The 16,689-nt window shown below is 39.7% G+C and overlaps 2 protein-coding genes across 2 annotated transcripts; both read left to right on the plus strand.

Moving 5' to 3' along the window:
* Positions 1–3,716: 3,716 nt before the first annotated feature.
* Positions 3,717–5,933, plus strand: iqcc (IQ motif containing C). Its single transcript, XM_030772354.1, has 5 exons — positions 3,717–3,823; positions 4,583–4,726; positions 4,972–5,272; positions 5,515–5,636; positions 5,872–5,933. Exons 1-5 carry the CDS (start codon positions 3,782–3,784, stop codon positions 5,908–5,910), a joined length of 648 nt encoding a protein of 215 aa, XP_030628214.1. The 5' UTR covers positions 3,717–3,781; the 3' UTR covers positions 5,911–5,933.
* A 2,628-nt stretch (positions 5,934–8,561) lies between these two features.
* Positions 8,562–16,006, plus strand: dcdc2b (doublecortin domain containing 2B). The gene is made up of 14 exons (XM_030772356.1): positions 8,562–8,643; positions 8,855–9,053; positions 9,572–9,623; positions 11,181–11,251; positions 11,450–11,581; positions 11,867–12,007; positions 12,460–12,499; positions 12,678–12,737; positions 13,202–13,379; positions 13,972–14,072; positions 14,288–14,344; positions 14,535–14,628; positions 15,408–15,499; positions 15,902–16,006. The coding sequence occupies exons 1-14, from the start codon at positions 8,562–8,564 to the stop codon at positions 16,004–16,006; spliced, it is 1,404 nt and encodes a 467-aa protein (XP_030628216.1).
* Positions 16,007–16,689: the final 683 nt, after the last annotated feature.

Raw genomic sequence — 16,689 nt, forward strand, 5'->3', positions numbered from 1 at the left:
TTTTTGTTGGGTTTTTTTGTTTCTTTGTTTTAGTTTTTGTCTTTTGCTTTCATGGATCTGGCAATGAACACAACAACTTCACGGCAGTTCATTTATGAGAACCATAAATTAGGTGTAGGACCTTATCAACACCTCAACGTATCTACAAATCAACACCCTCAGTTAGGCATCATTTTTCATTTAACTTCTGTACTATTGGACCCTTTTTTTGTGGGATGACAGCCATAGTAAAACACCAATAGGACACGTTCTCACGCTCTGAAGTTTCTCTACCCGCGGCCAAACAGTAGCTCTAACAGCAAAACAAATAAGTAAGTATGTTGTGCCCCTTTAAAATATTGTTTTTTTCAAGTGCCCTCACTTGAATGTGGCTGGTGCGGTGACATCTCTACCGGATCAATATAGATTGGGTGTGAACCTAGGGAATCTGTTTTGGACCGCACCACTGTTTTTCCCTGGTCATTGGCTGTGTGATCCAGGGCTTAGTGGTAGTTATAGACTAGCTCAGGACCTATTTAAGAGAGTTTCTTTCATGTGCCTCTCCTCGGTAGCCTCTTCAACCCTTTAGTACATTTCTATTTTTGTGGAAGCTCAGTTCCTGAGCATAAAGCCTGAGGATTTCAATAAGAATGTTTATTGCTGATAATATTATATGTGTTCTATGAGCCCAGGTTTTTGGCACTGAGACATGTTTTAAATTATTGATGACATACCATGTGTTTGAGGGGTTCAATGGAATGAAATATTCTCGTTGGATCAGATTTTTTTTTTTTTTTACAAAGAAATCTTCTGTTTAAAGGAAATGTACAGAATTTCTGTAGGCTTTATAATAACCGTTGTGCTAATAACTGTGCATCTTGCTAACATAAATGTAAAAACCAATAATGTCCAATAGGAAATTGTGAAGCTGTGCTATTTTCCATTGCGACATTGTATGCTGGAAAAAACATAGGGAGCAAACAAACAAACAACATAACTAAAAAAAGGATTTTGGGGGCAGTAATACACTGTTAATCTGCTGATAGGAACTTTTTTGGGGGATGTATAGAGAGACATCTAGAAGGGCAGTACAAAAAACTCACGCCAGCATTTAACCACGGTTCCTTCAAAGCACAAAGTAACAGAACGTACTCTTCCAGTGCTGCAGTACTAATGGGTATGCATTTAGATCATCTCACATCTCATACTTTACAAGAAGCAGCAGTCGTGCACAGAAAATATGGTAACTGCTCCAGAAATCCACAGAGTTCGTCAGGACAGATACTGCAGTACCTCATCTTTTGTTGTTTGTTTTTGTTTTACCAGAGAATTCGTGTATCTCTCCATTACACACAAACAAACAGATCCATTCACACATAGACACACATACATAGAGAGAGATTTCATTTTCTGTTTAAAATAGGGTTGCTCATTGCTTGGAGTAATCTCCACAGAAAACAGGTTCTATACAGGTGCACTAAATAAAGGAATACAACAGATGTGTTTTCTGAAAACACTAGTTTTGTCTTGTACTTTTTTTTTGGTACTTTCGAGATATGAAGGCTAACCTGACCTGTATCACCTCTCTTTCCTTAAACTGTGATGTATGCTAAGCCTACCTCCTCCCCCACCCTGCATTGCCTGACTCTAAAGCACAGCTGACGGACTTTCAAGACTGTCCTGCTTCTCGAACAGCTGTTTCAGTGGGTTTCAGTCATTATCACAAGATCCCTCTTGAACAGATTTGTGTGTCATTGATGCTTTATTTGTTCCAAGTTGTACAAAAAAGAGTTTTGTATTTATTTGCATATAATAAAAACAGATGCACTTAATTCAATCAAGATATTTTGTCCTTATTACCCAGCTGTTGTTGTTACTACCTTTGCAATTTTACAGTTTTAGTGTACTGTATAGTCATATCAGATGTCCAAACCCAAAAGTATATGTGTGTGTGTGTGTGTGTGTGTAAATGCAAATTAAAATTTTCATCCCATTTACAGTGTTTTTATGTTGTTCGTTCACAGTTCTTAAGACAATAAACCTACCTTTCCGTTGATGAAACTGCAAAGATGACCATCAGAATTCATGCTTCCTTGTCTTGATTTTGAATATACATGGGCAGCATTTATACGAAATACTGAGTGAATAAAAGATGCATGAAGTATTGTTTAATAACAATGATGCACAGAGCCTCCTAGAAGAAACTGAGAAAAAACACAAATATTATGAAACTGCGTTCCCTCGAAAAACCTTTGTGGTCCTGTGCAATGATCTGTATTCCCGTGCAAATGCTGTGTTTTTCAGTATGGCCACCATTTTCTTCTGTGTGAAGTCTGGAGCAACTCACTGGATTTTACTTTGCCCTCGGTCTCGCATACAAAAATACAGTGTAGATTCTCGATCGCAAACATGGTAATGTAATTAGTGAATGCAAACTGAAACGTTTTCTGAGGTCTATGGGAATAACAGTTGGCGTACTATGTGCTTGGGCCAAGGCTGTCCAAGATTCCTTCACACACACACACACACACAATGTAATTTCTATTTACTAGTGCTTCGCTTCGATGTAATAGCCTCCCATCAGCCTGGGATCTCTAAGTGATGCGTATGCATTAAGACACATTATTTGGCTGAAAAGCCCGTCCATGCATCCGTTAATATAGATAGCATAAGGCTCAAATTTATCGCATGATTACAAGCGCCAAATGAAATGTCATCCCTTGGAGTAATAATTCTGTCTATGCAGACGTTTTACTTTTCTGAGTGCGATACCTCTGGGATCCTGCTTCTTAAAAAGCAAAGGGACATGATTCTTTCTGAGGCATTCCTCCTCTTAGGTCATTTGTGTGGGGTGAACATCCACATGTACAACATATAAAGCTGTCCGGGGCACTGCAGCTATGAGCAAATGAAAGAAATGACACTGTCTAGATTAGAGCACTCCTTCCCTCAGAAAGTCCTATGAACCTCAGAAGACATTTTAGTTCGCTAATTACACAAACATGACTTTATATCTCTGTATGTGTTGACTGAGGTCAAAGTAAACTCCAGTGAATTGCTTTATACTTCAGCTTAACGCACAAGCAAATTGTAGCCTAACTGGAAAGCACAGCATTTGATAAAAACTGTAGAACACTGAAAGGGAGCGAAAACGTTTCTGTGAGGGAGCGCAAAAGTATTGCGCGGGAATGAAATGTCATTACGTTACATTTCCCCCCACCGTCTCTTCTCGGAGGCTTCGCAATTCTCCTCTTCATTTGGGTATGATGAAAGGTTCATTCTGCACCTGTGTATCCACTGTCAAATAAGCCGTCATTTACTCCTTCAGTCCTTGGTCTTTTATTCTCTTTTAGTGTAGCATTGTTGTTGAGTAATTTTCCGGCATTTGTGTTCATGCTTTAGGACCTCTGTATTTTGATTTGACACATTTGATTTAATTCACTTGGCCAATACAATTTAGTACTGTGGGTATTTATCGTGTGGACACCTGCATGAAAATTGCTCCCTCATGAAGCTGATCCTGTATGCGTTTTGCAAGAGGAATCTATCTCCATCACAAAAAAATTTCAAATGAACTATTACGTGCGTGTAGTTATACAAGACATGCTTGCAACAAGTTAGCTAATAGTTAAAGTTTGATTTGTGTTCCTAATTTAGGGTAATAATTTCGGGACTTTTAATTTGCAAGTGTTCAGTGCCGGACGTAGCTTAGTTACACTCACCGTTTAGCGCGTAGGAACCATAGATTGTGAATGGGCAAAACAAGTTTAGATCTGCGATTAAGTAGCTCAGTGAACCCCAAATGGAGGGACAAGAGTTGCTCAGGAGGATAACGGGGTTTCAGGTATAACATGTTTAAGAAAAGATTTCTCGTGCATTTTGGCCGCTTTGCGAATTAATGAATTAACGCTAGCCACCTCGCTAGCCACTTTGATTTCCAGTTCTCAGTAACTGTCACCTCAGTAACCGAAAGTTGGTGTACTTGATGTATACGACCAAGTTGTCGTTCAGATGGTTACATATCTTAGTTTCACGTATTTATATTGGTCTATAATCGCTTCATATGTTTCTGCGTCAGATAGTAGGTAGGCGGACTGCGCTTAATTTTTTGTAAACAAAGGTTGAGTGTAAGTTGCCAGCATCTCTACCGGTAAGACCACATTACCGTTCCAGTAAGACACAAATCAGAGCCCGTTTACAGGTTCAGTACAAAATTAAAGCTGAATTCACAAGATAACGTTGAGTCATTTAATGGCCCTGCTTGTTACATATCCAGCTGGGCCACAAAAATGTCACACGTTGAACTTCATGTCGTTATTTTTAACACTTGAGAATGAAAGTAGGTGTGAAGCCTTGATTTCCAGCGCTAATGAAAGGACCAGACACCGTCTGGAGGGATCAGAATGGATCAGTTCTGTTTAGCTTTGTGTATGGCTACAGTAATACCGATTGTAATATCTGATATTGTGATTTAGCTTTGGACAAAATCCAAGTTCTTACCTAGATCCTGTATACATCCAGGATGTGTGCTGACTTCGTATGTTATGTACGTTATATATTTTCTAAATCATAACCTGTAAATTCTTCTGATTGTTTTCCTTAGGGATGTGCCCGTGGGTATTTGGTAAGGAAGGAGATGAGGAGTGTCCAGGTGGAGTTTGAGGACATTGTGAGAGAAATAGATGGAGACGTGGATCATCTTGAGTGGAGGGGCAGTTTCCTTCCCATACCCCATTTTCACGATGATGTAAATATTTATTCCATTTCTCACACCACTGTAATTTCAGGGTTTTTTTTTTTACTGTAGGTTTATTGTTTCTATTTGATTGTATTTCCTTTTAAAGTTTGTTATACACTGGATTGTTTTACTATCATTGTATGTTCACAAAATACAACTCCTAATGTTTAATGACAGTTTCCAAAGACTTTGATGAATTATGCATACATCGTGAATGTTTTATGTTAAAATTTTAATGCTGTTTTAACTGGCAGGATTACGACAATCCATTACAGACCATTCTAAAAGTTCAATCAAAGGGCAAAGCTGAGAGGCCAGTGATGCTGGAGGAGCCGAATGGAGAGAGTGATGTATGCCAACCAGTTACTGAAGTCCTGGTGCCTGAGAGAGATGAAACACAGAATACCATACCGGCGAACGTCTCGAGAGAGCCTTCCTGTCCAGTAGGGGCAGACAGAGAAAAGGAAGAGAGCATGTTGGGTGAGGAGGGCATGACTGACACATCCTCTGCTTGGAGCAGCGTGGACATGAGCTACAGCAGCCTGGTTCTAAAAGGTGGGTTTGTATTTATGCCTTGTGCCTGAGGTGGACGGACAGAGACACAGACAGACAAACCGAGCTACTCTAGCTCTAAAGCAGGCGAGAGGTCTCCGTTTTGGTTTGGTTGGTGTTGTTTGACTGGGTCTTCTACTGACGCACACTCTTTCAACTGCATGTGTTCCTCTAATGAATAAATCAGGCATTGTTAATGTATGAATTACGCTCTTGCAATACTTTGTATTTGTCTTGGGTTGCAGGGTCTCAAATACGTTCACTTGCCAGAGATGTAGCCCACACTCCTGAAGCCCTGCAGCTGCACAGAAAAAGTTTAGCCATGGAGTTACTCTGGCTCCAACAAGCCATTGCCAGCAGGAAGAAAGTACGTTTTCTCACACTCAAACACACTTCATAGATAACCTCGTATTTTTTTTTCCACTAAGTGATTGCATAGCAACATTTATGTGTTCTAAACCAACGTGTATGTCTAAATATTAGGATGTAAGAGAGCTGCAGTTAAATCTGATTCTCAGTTCAGATTGAATTATGAGTTGTTCTGTGAAATGTTACAGTGTAATACGACCATCTCAACTGTCTCTCTCTGCTCTCTTTTCCAGTATCTAACACTGAAACAGAAACTGCAGACTTCAGAGTGATAGAAGAGTGATAGAAGACCATAGTATCAACATGACTGATGTGGAACATATGAAAGTGAACATTTTATTATGTTTATAGTATTTTCTCTTTGTGATCATTCCTGGATAAAATCGGACTATCAGAGAGGAAAACAAAGTTGGATGTAAAATGTTATTTATTTGTTTACTAATAATTGAGCTACATCTGGTTGCATGTGCCTTCTCCATTTTTAAAAAGTGGCTATATGTGTGTGACTGAGTGTAGGATGAAAGCTTTCTATTTTTGGAAAAAAAAGATAAATGTGTGTGTATATATGTATATATAAAGGTAATTTATGTAATGAAACATTTTCACCTATATAGGCGAGCAAAACCTTCTGAATTCTAAATAAGGACGGAAGAATGTGTAGATAAAGTACCCATCAGTTTTCATATGTTGTGTGTGTGTGTTTTTTATAGTTGCTGCAATAAACATAATTTTTCATTGAATCCCAGACATATTTTTATTATTAGATTCTCTGGATTTGAATATTTACACATAGACCCTACATTGTCAGATGTACATTAACCAGGATAGCTACTGAAAATCACAGAGTAAAAGTCTCCAAAATGACCACCGAACAGAATCTACTGCTATGCGAGACAGTCTCAAACAGTTATGAGCTTCACAAAGCTTATATCTGTGGTAGAATGAGTGGTGATTTGGAAACTGCTACTAACAGTGCAATGCACAACACCACATATATACATTGGTGTGCCAGTGTGGCCTATGGAGAAATGTTCTCAAAAGCTGATGAAATATGATACACAGATCATACTCATCTACACCAGCAAGCCTCTTGAGAAATAGAACACGTAAGTGCACTAATCTTTATTGGAGGTCTTTCAGAATATTTGGAAAGAAAGAGTTTTGAAATATAGACAAGTTCTGTGTGGTGTAAGGTTATCATGTGTTTCCAGCCTAGTGGAGAATAACAAGACAAAAAAACTTCAGTGCAATTTCATAACTAAACGTGAACCATGCAATGTGAATATTATGAATGTTATGATCTATTCAACAATAGTGTAATCTGGCACCAATAAATATATGCAGAGCACCCAGAATATATGCAGAAATCAAACACATTTCTGTCCCTTCGACCTTAAAATCGACTAATTATTCCAACCATTCTGTTATGATGACCCGACACTAAGACAGCGGGGTGGGTTCCCCCTTTTCAGTCTTGGTTCCACTCAAAGTTTTTTGCTGTCATATCCGCAGGGATTTTTTTCCCTGTCATTTTAGGTTTGTTCATTATGGGGCTTGATGTTCTGTTAAGCTGGATTGGGACAAATGTCTATTGTTAGAGCCACCATATAAGTAAAGTTGAATTTACTTTTTATTTTAAAGGCTGAATAAAAAATGAGATTCTGAGCAGTGTAAGGAAGTAGTACGGTGAACTAAACTGCCTTTTTTTTTTATTTTCCCGGCCTCTGGCCACCAATGCAACGCTGTTTTCAGGTGCTGTCTGTGGTGCTAATATTGTTTTCTCAAGATGTTCGCTGTTATGCACAGCTTCATGAGCAGCGCCCCAGGCACCACAATCTAAAAATCACGTCATCTTTAAAAGTCCAGCAAAAGTTTCTATGTCTTTTATCTCTCTAAGACCTAAAGGCTAGTTTCTATATCTTTTATCTCTCTAAGACCTAAAGGCTTTCTGTCTTGAAGGTCCAAAATATGTACAACAGAAAATCAAGGAGGATTTTTAGCTCCTATGAAGCCAAAGGGAAGTCCAACTTCTTGAAAATGAATGGATATTTATATACAGTTTTGTGTTTTTTCTTTTTCCTACATAATATGAACATATATGGAGTAACAATCTGTTTAGTTTTGATCTGTTTAGTTACTCTGGGTAGTGTTTAAGAACAATATTGCTCCTCTGCATTGTATATGGAAAATCTGGATATGTGTAGTGCAGGTCATTATTATTATTTTCTTTGTGTTCTGACTTTATACACATTTTTTTAAGTGTTTATTGCAGGATTAGAGTTTACATTGAAAATCAGAATGGCAGTCCATTTATCCACTGTGTTCACTAGAGCCTTTAATGGTAATTTATTGTTAATGTTTCATCAGTTTGTTCTGAACTGAGCTGCTTTGGTGTGAATGGACGCCGTCTGTAATTCAGTTTCTCTAAGTTAAGAATAGCAATGAGTGCAGTGTTGAAGTCATTTGATTTATGCATGCAAAAGTCCTTGTTTCTCTCTCTCTCTCTCTCTCTCTCTCTCTCTTGCTCTCTCTCCACCTCTCTCCCTCCCTTTCGCTCTTTTGTTGTAGTTGCCGCTGATTGCTGGGGCCACAAAGGCAGCCATAGCTAGTATTGCTGCCATAGTAACCAGGAAATACTGCGAAGTGGCGATCTGTGTGAGTGTGTGAGTGGACACATGAGTGGGTGCACAAGGGCTTGGAAAGAGAGAAGGAGAAACAGAAATATATCCACACCACTCAGACGGATATTCCAAGGATATCACTCCATTCCTTCTAAAAAAGAAGAAAGTCTTTGTACCAGTCCTTCGTATCGTAGAATTTAACTGTGGTAGATGAGTTAGGCTTCTCTGTGTGACTGTGCTCGGGGTGGGAGTGTAAAGTGGAGTGTGTTAGTGGTGGACAGCGCTGTGGACAGCTCAGAGACATGACCTCCAGTGGAACAGTCACTCTCCTACCACCTGTGAAGAGTGTGGTAGTTTACCGGAATGGAGACCCTTTCTTCACAGGTTAGAAGAATGCTTTTTTTGTATATAATTTAAAACAAAAACAAGAAATAACTTAATTTTTTACATATGAATAAAACATTTATGTGCTTCACAGAAAAATGAACTGATTTTGTGAGAAAACTTTTTCATTTTTACAGAGGCAGAGATTACATTAATGCCCAGCCTAGATTAGTCGGCTCTTGGGTGCCTACAATTCTGTTTGATGTTTCAGGGAGGAGGTTTGTGGTGAACCAGAGGCAGGTGGCAACCATGGAAGCCTTCCTGAACGACGTGACGCTCAGTATTCAGGCCCCGCTGGCAGTGCGGAACCTCTACACACCGCACCGCGGCCACCGGGTCACCGACCTGAACGAGCTCCAGTCAGGGGCCCAGTATGTGGCTGCTGGCTTTGAGAGATTCAAAAAGCTGGAGTGAGTGGCTGAGAGTGGAACGCTTTACCTAATAGCCTGTTGTTGTGCAGACAGTTGAATTAGGATGAGTTAAAGCATTCACGTGAATATACCAGCCTAGTCTTATAACTGGAAACAATTTTAGGGAGATAGTATGGGATGTCAGGTGAAATGTTATTACTCTTCAACAGTGGAGTTTCCACTATGTTCTTTGAATGTAGTAAACAATGCTGAGTTCATTACACTATTTTCTCATGGCACGACACAGATAAATCTATTAGATTGCTTGACTGGTCACTTTTTGCGTCTTGTCATTTTTGTAAAAGGTTTACAAAATCAATTTAGTAGTTCAGTTATAACAAGAAAAAATAAATATTATTCTGAAAAACTCACAAATGGATATAAAGGATAAAATGGTTAGTAAAACTGACCTCTGAGTCACTGAACATGTGATGTTTTCGCCTTTTAAGAGAGCTATTATGGTCATGTTGATTGGAGTGTGAGAAGCATTGATTACATTATGTGTTTTCCACAAACAGCTATCTGAACACTGGACCGAAGAGGTTTCCTGCATGCCGCGGAGAAACTCAGGTAGGTTTGCGTAGATGCTTTGAGTCATTCATTACTGATTAGTGAAAAACAACAAAGTGGAATGTGTGGACAGGGTGTACTCATTTAACCCCAGACGTGCCCATAATAGAAAAACCTGTTTGTCTTCAGAGGGTACAATAAGTGTGAGATTTTCAGTCATCGTAAACTAATTCAGAATGTCATTTTGTTTTTGTTGGTTTTGTGGGTTTCCCCCCCCAAGTCTGCAGCATAAATTCAGTAAGAAATCTTTTAAACTGGTTAGGCCTGAGGTAAAGTAACGCATACTAAAGAAAAGTTTGGAAAACAGTTATATACAAGGAGTTTGGTCATTCATTTTTCTATTTTCTCAGGGCTCAAATGAAACTAAACTGAACTAAACTGAATTAAACTAAAGGTTTTTTTACTGTGTTCAGTCACCTGTGTCATTTGTCACAGAATCGGTCCTGTGCCAATCAGAGGTGGCTTCATTGCTTTTCCACACGCCAAAAATGTCTGAAAGCGGCTTAAGCAAATCTAGCTTTTAATCCCCACTCTCAGTCTCACTCTATGTGGAGATGGACAGAATGAATGATACAAGCCCTGCGAGTGTCAAATGACAGTATAGCCAGTTGAACCCTGTCAAATATTATCTGCTTTTTTTTTATTGTACCAATGTTGAATGCCAGAATGTTCTCTTATTGGGCTGTTCATATGAGAAGACCAGAGGCCAAATGAACATGTGCAGGGTTGCAGTTTTACAGAGTTGTTCTGCTCCCTGGTTATGCTGAGGGGCTGTGTTGAGTGCTCTAGTCTTCCAATAGCTGTTGTGTTATCACGCATTTTTTTTTTAGCTGTTTGTATCATTCAGTATTATAAGAAAGGCCCTCCAGATATGCTTTCAATATCTTAAATGTTTTTGGAAACATGACGAAAAGGGATATTTTAGGCTCTTGTTGACACATTTGTGGTGTTTCACCACATCGACAGACACTTCTGGTGCTCAGTCAATATTGTGGTGATTACAGACAGATTTTCCTTCAGTAGTGTTGTGTTACTATTTTGTGTCACTGTGTTGTGCTGCTGTGGTGGCAGACACCTTTAGGCCTGTGAAGTTTTGCAGATTAAGGGGAAGTGGAGGGGGAGAGGGAGAGGGGAAAGACAGGGAGTTATTATTGGCCTCTGTAACAAAAGCAGATACAGCCCGCTGGAGTGTTATCGGAACACAACTTGTCTGGGCATGTCCCGCTATTTAGCCTCACATCCACTGCTGTTGGAAGCAAATAATGTGTTAAGAATCAAGTTCAAAGTGAAGACTCTGACGTTGTATTGCTAAGTACGGGTGTGTGTACAGCTGCCCTGTTATCTTGTGTATTTAGAATTTGGTTAATAAAACAATATTTGAAAGTAGAAGTTCAACTGAAGGTTTGCATGACTGTTCATTACTTTGATAGACGAGTATATATCATAGGGAAGTTTTGCATGTAGCTCGTTGATGGAACATTTTCAAGCCTTTGCAGTATTGCCAACAGTAGGAGAATGTAGTAATGTATTGGGTTACATAGTGACTGTCTCCAACAGGCAAGAGCACTGAACAGACCAAACGTGTCTGCGAAATGGAGGAAAGTCGTGACTCTGCCCTGTATCTTTCAGTGAGTGCACACGCGCACACGCACACACACACACACACACACACACACACACACACACACACACACACACACACACACACACAAACACACACACACACACACACACACACACAAACACACAAACACACACACGTCTAAACTCCCTTCTCTCTGTCTCTGTCTCTCTCCCTGCCTCACTCCTTGTTTATCTTTCTGCAGTGTGTTTCGAAATGGGGACATCCTTACCCCTGCGATGCGGTTCATTATCCCCAGGACTATGCTGCGAGAACTGGAGCAGATCCTCAGTCTAATTTCAGAGAAGGCTTGTCTACGAACAGGGGCTGTTCGCAGGTCATGCAACACACACACACACACACACACAAACTAAAATTAAAGTGACATAGTCATAATTTCTTGTTTGAACCACACATTATGAGGCAGAGTTTATCTGAGTGGTGGTCAGTGCCTAACTAATATTTCACGTACTACAATTGCACGTAATTAATAATAACTGCATGAAGTCGAGACATCATTGATCTAAATTTTAATTTGGGCTGATCAGACATGAAGCAAAGCCTTGGAGATCATAAAACTCCCTGTTTCGGTGATATTTGACCTTTCTTATTGATCTCCCAGGCTGTGCACCCTGGACGGTGTCACGGTGACTTCCGGAGAACAGCTGGAGAATGGCCAGTATTACGTTGCTGTGGGAGCAGAGAGGTTTAAGAGGCTTCCTTACGTGGAGCTTATGGTTACCAAAGGAGGCAGTGCAGACAGGTATTGGCCAATGGAGAAGTACTGATTAGTTTATTTTCTTTTATTCACAATTTATCTTTGTAAGAACTCATAATGATTTTGTAACAGTCGTGTTATCGTCATCGGATGTATAGTAAAATTGTTCATTTGAATCATTTCAATAATTCGTTTTAAGAGTTATGAATAGTTCTTGAAGGTAAAGAGCATAATTTGTCTAATGTCTGAGGAAGCAGACATTAGAGGAGTATATTTTAGCTATAAAAAGAGTATTTAGGTTTGAAATGTCAAATGAAAGTGTTAAAGTAACACAAATAGAATGAGATTTATTGTTTTCACACATAAACACTAAGGAGATTGCTCTTTTTATTAAACTTCATTTCTGAAAATTTCATTATGAGTTCTGCTGAAGTTTACAAATGTTTACTCACATTTTTATTTTATTTCAACTGTATACAAATCCCTTCATCTGTCAGATTTTATGCGGCAGAGAGAAAGCTGCAGAAGAAAAGTCAGGTAATTACACCTCCAAGCATGCACATTTTACAATATTACAATGATCTTTTTTTTTTTTTTTTTTTTTTCCTTTTACAGTTTTTGTTATTAAGCAAGGATCATATTTTCTAAAGCTTTGCATGTATTTAAATGGGGAAAATGTTGAGAGATTTTCAGTCAGCTGTCGTATTCCTCTCAGAACAGAAAAGGCGGTCCCCAGGATGTCCACAGTGACTCTGCCCTGCTGCACTCTCCTGAGGTACGACTCCCTCTGCCTCCCTGTAGGGAAATGTTGACATAGATGTCCAAATGCAACCTCATGAATGTGTAAATTATGCTCCCCACTGTTCATTTACAACATTAGAGACACTGCAGAGAAAAACGGTCACGATGATGGTGACTTTATGGCTCGTCACTTGTCAGAGGCTGACGGAAGCACTGGATATAAGGCATCAAAAAGAATGCTTGTGAACAGCACATCTTTGCTATACTCGGTTGTTTTTCCAGCATCTCCTTACTGTAAACCCGTCTGTTCTGGTTACTTCTCTTTCTTAAACGCAATAATGAGACACGGTTTTACTCGGATTATAGGTTACTGAGAGCATACATCTTAGTTAGTTATGCGTGTGTGATGTTCTCAGCTGCCTGCGGGTGCTTTGATAAAGATGTGAATGACCCATAGGGTCTGAGTGGCAGTTTAACGTTGAGGCCGTGGTGTTGTAGACAGAAGGGCGGCGGGTGAAGTCCACAGGAGATGGCGTGAACAACGCTGATCCTTTCCAGTCCGTTCAGAGGAGACTAGCGAAGAACGGGAAAGAGGAGAGCTCCGTCTTCTACTCCAAACCAGTGAGAGTTCGCAAACAAAAGGTGGCAGCCAGACCTTTACCCAAAGCTGGAGAGGGTGAGGGGAGAAAGAGTGCACACACACACATATACAAATACGCCGACGCGTTCTCTTAAACAGTCACAGCTGCACGCTCTCACACAATCAAACATATGTTTGAATATATTGAACATATATCTGAATGCATGTACAATCCTTGAGAATGTAGAATTTTTGTCTTAATGATATTGTTACAGACAGAATTAAATGAGTCACATCATAATGACATTGTTACGCATCTAGCTAGATTAGTCACGTCAACATTTTCACTTTTTTCTTCATTTATGTTTCAAAAGGATAAAAGTAAAGGCTTCAAATTTGAAGAAGTATTTCTCACATTGTGTGTGACTTCTGCTTCATTCGCTTTTCCCATCAATCTCCTGCATTTTCTTTTATTTGAGTAATATTTTGGAGGGATCACATTTTCATGAGCAGAGTTTGCAGTAATGTATATTGAGTGTGGGTGTCTAGATTTTTGTGTTGTTGTTAAAACCCATTAGTATTAGAGCCCAACAGTTTGATATACCTGTGATGCTGACTGTGAATGACCCTATATGTTGTATTTGACTGTATGCATTTGGACTGTATATGGCTTGTCTGTGTGCTGTAGCCCAGTCTCATGTAATGAGGAGCAGGAGAAGAGAGGAGGTGCAGGGGTCTGAGGAGGTACTTGGGGATGAGAACCCGGCGGTAGATCCACCTGTTGAACAGGTAGTCTTCCTCCATTTCTCTTGTCCCTCACTCTCTCCTTTTCTCTTAATTTATTCCATTCTGGGTTGACCGCATACTTCTTCATATCTCTGTCACTGAAGTCATCATTTACTCTTCAGATTTTCCCCTATGTTCAATCATGCTTTTTTAAAGACTCTTCAACCAGTTATCCTCTCTTTTTTACACTCTATCCTCAACTCTTTTTTTTTTTTAAGATGGCAGCTAAAATAGTTGATGATGAAGAGAACAGTGAAACAGAACACAACCAACAGGTGTGTGTGCGTGTGTGTGTGTTTGTGTCCCCTGATTGGGAAGGTGATTTAGAGGGGCCACACATTTGTGTAAATATTAGATTTGGGTATGGCCAGCACTGTGAGTACAGAGATATCCCTCTTAGATACCGAACGATACTGTGCTTCTCACATCCAGCAATGATTCGTTACTTTTCACCTCCACTCACAGACAAAAGTATCTGGTGAAGAACACGCACCCACCTCACGCTCTGGACATTCCAGCCCGTCACCTAGGAATGGAGAGGAAAACACAAAGGAGCCTGGTGTTTCAGACAGAGAGGAGCAAAAAGCAACATATGCAGATAAGGTTCTACATTTTTACAGGCTTATCCATTTTATGGCCTTAAGTGAACAAGTACGCAACAGACTATGGTTCACTATGGTTCATCATATCTCAAGGCATTCTAGCACTTTGTGGGATATTTGAATAGTCAACATCTCAGCTCTCAGTTTATGCATAAGTGTATGCAAACAATGTGTACGTTTCTAGGTTAGTGAAGACAGTCCATATTCATATCATAAAGACACACAAAAGCTCACTGGACTTCAAGTCAAGGCAACAGTCCAATTTAAAGCTGAGGATGTAATGGTTTCGCAAAAGATGAAAACTAGTTTAGAATCAAGGTATATAAGAGCGTTTGTCTGCTTTCCAGACAGAACCGGAGACAGCGGAGGACAAAACTCTGCCTGAAAGCAAGGCACATGAGACAGAAAAAACAGATCAGGTACATACCGTGTGTGTGCACAGACATGAGTGTGTATATCGCTCTGATCCTTCTTTTCCACTTTCACTCTCTTTCCCCACTATATTTGGCTATTATCTGTAAATAGCATAACTCTTTCATGCTTGTTTACAGAGAGATGCAAATAACCAGAGACCCACTGATGAAGAAACAGAACAGAATGATTATGTGAGTAAAACAAAGAAAATAAGGACAAATATTTAAAAAAAAAAAAAAAAGTACAAGAGGACATAGAGATGGACAAAAAGGAGAGGTTCAAATAATTTTTCTTTTTTTTTTTAAGATGAAAATTTCTACAGAACAAGACACCTATCTATTGGCAGCCTCAGGGCAGTTGACCACAGGAGGGCAGCAGGTTGACACTTGGGAGGCAGATAAGGAGACACTGCAGGTACTAGACCCAGCTCCAGTTCACTGAGCGACTGGCCTGCTCCTCTGACAATACCATCTTACACCCTAAACATCACGCACAAATGTGTGCTATTCTTCAATTAAGCCACAAATGATGCTGTGTATAGCAGTGATTCTCAACTCCAGTCCAGGGGCCTCACTGTCCTGCACATCTTTGTTTTAACTCTTCATTATCACAGTTAATTGAGCTCATCAAGGGCTTGATGATTGATTGTTCAGTGGAATCAGGTGTGTCAGTCCTGAGTTAAAAATGATGACAGGGAGGACAGTGAGCCCCCCAGGACTGCAGTTGAGAATCACTGGTGAATAGTGTACGTGAGTGTTAATCTATGAGTCAGTGTCTTGTCTTTTGTCCTTGTCCTGGTCCGATTGTGTGCTTTAGGACGGAAGTCTCTATGAACAAGAGGCAGAGAGGATCGGTCATCCTAGTTTTCTGTATGGGACAGTGGGTGAGGACAAGCCTGCCGCCATCTCAAAGACAGACTGATTTACACTAATACTGAATTCCACTTCACTGTCTTAGTCAGCTGGAGCTCGGGCCTCAGCTGTGGGGTTGGAGCATCTATAGAGTCTATAGAGACAGACCTGTCAAAGTAGACTGAAACCAGAATATGATCTTTTCAAAACATGAACTTGTCTATCTGGTATTTTTGAGCAAAATTAATATCGGTTTATCATGGTGTACAAAGACTGGGACACTATCATTCAATGTTTAACGTTACAAATTGATGTAATCGGTAAAGAACAAACCAACGAAATTTAAAACAAACCTGGCCAGGCATTACATTAAGCAGAGTGAACAAAATAATTCAGTTCTGTAAAAAACCCCAAAAACCTACGGTTCTCAGTTTCAGACATTACTGTTAAAAACGTGGCACAAAACTTTCCTCAATAACAATGAATATGTTAGGGAAGAATGTTCCCACATTTAGTCTACAATACGCTATAACTACAGAACTTGACAAGGTAGCTTTTACTGGCACCGCCTCGTATGTGTCACAGAGAACGATTTGTTGGACTTGAGCAGTGATTCACATCGGTGATTTAATTTACTTATTGTTTTTCTCTTCTGTATTTTACACAACTGAATAGTAAAAGTGCTTTGTGAATAAATAATATTGTATGTTGGATCATGTTGCTTCTGAGATGTGTGTAATTCCCATGTGCACA

Source organism: Chanos chanos, chromosome 4, assembly GCF_902362185.1.
Source record: "Chanos chanos chromosome 4, fChaCha1.1, whole genome shotgun sequence".
In the NCBI taxonomy this organism is placed as follows: domain Eukaryota; kingdom Metazoa; phylum Chordata; class Actinopteri; order Gonorynchiformes; family Chanidae; genus Chanos; species Chanos chanos.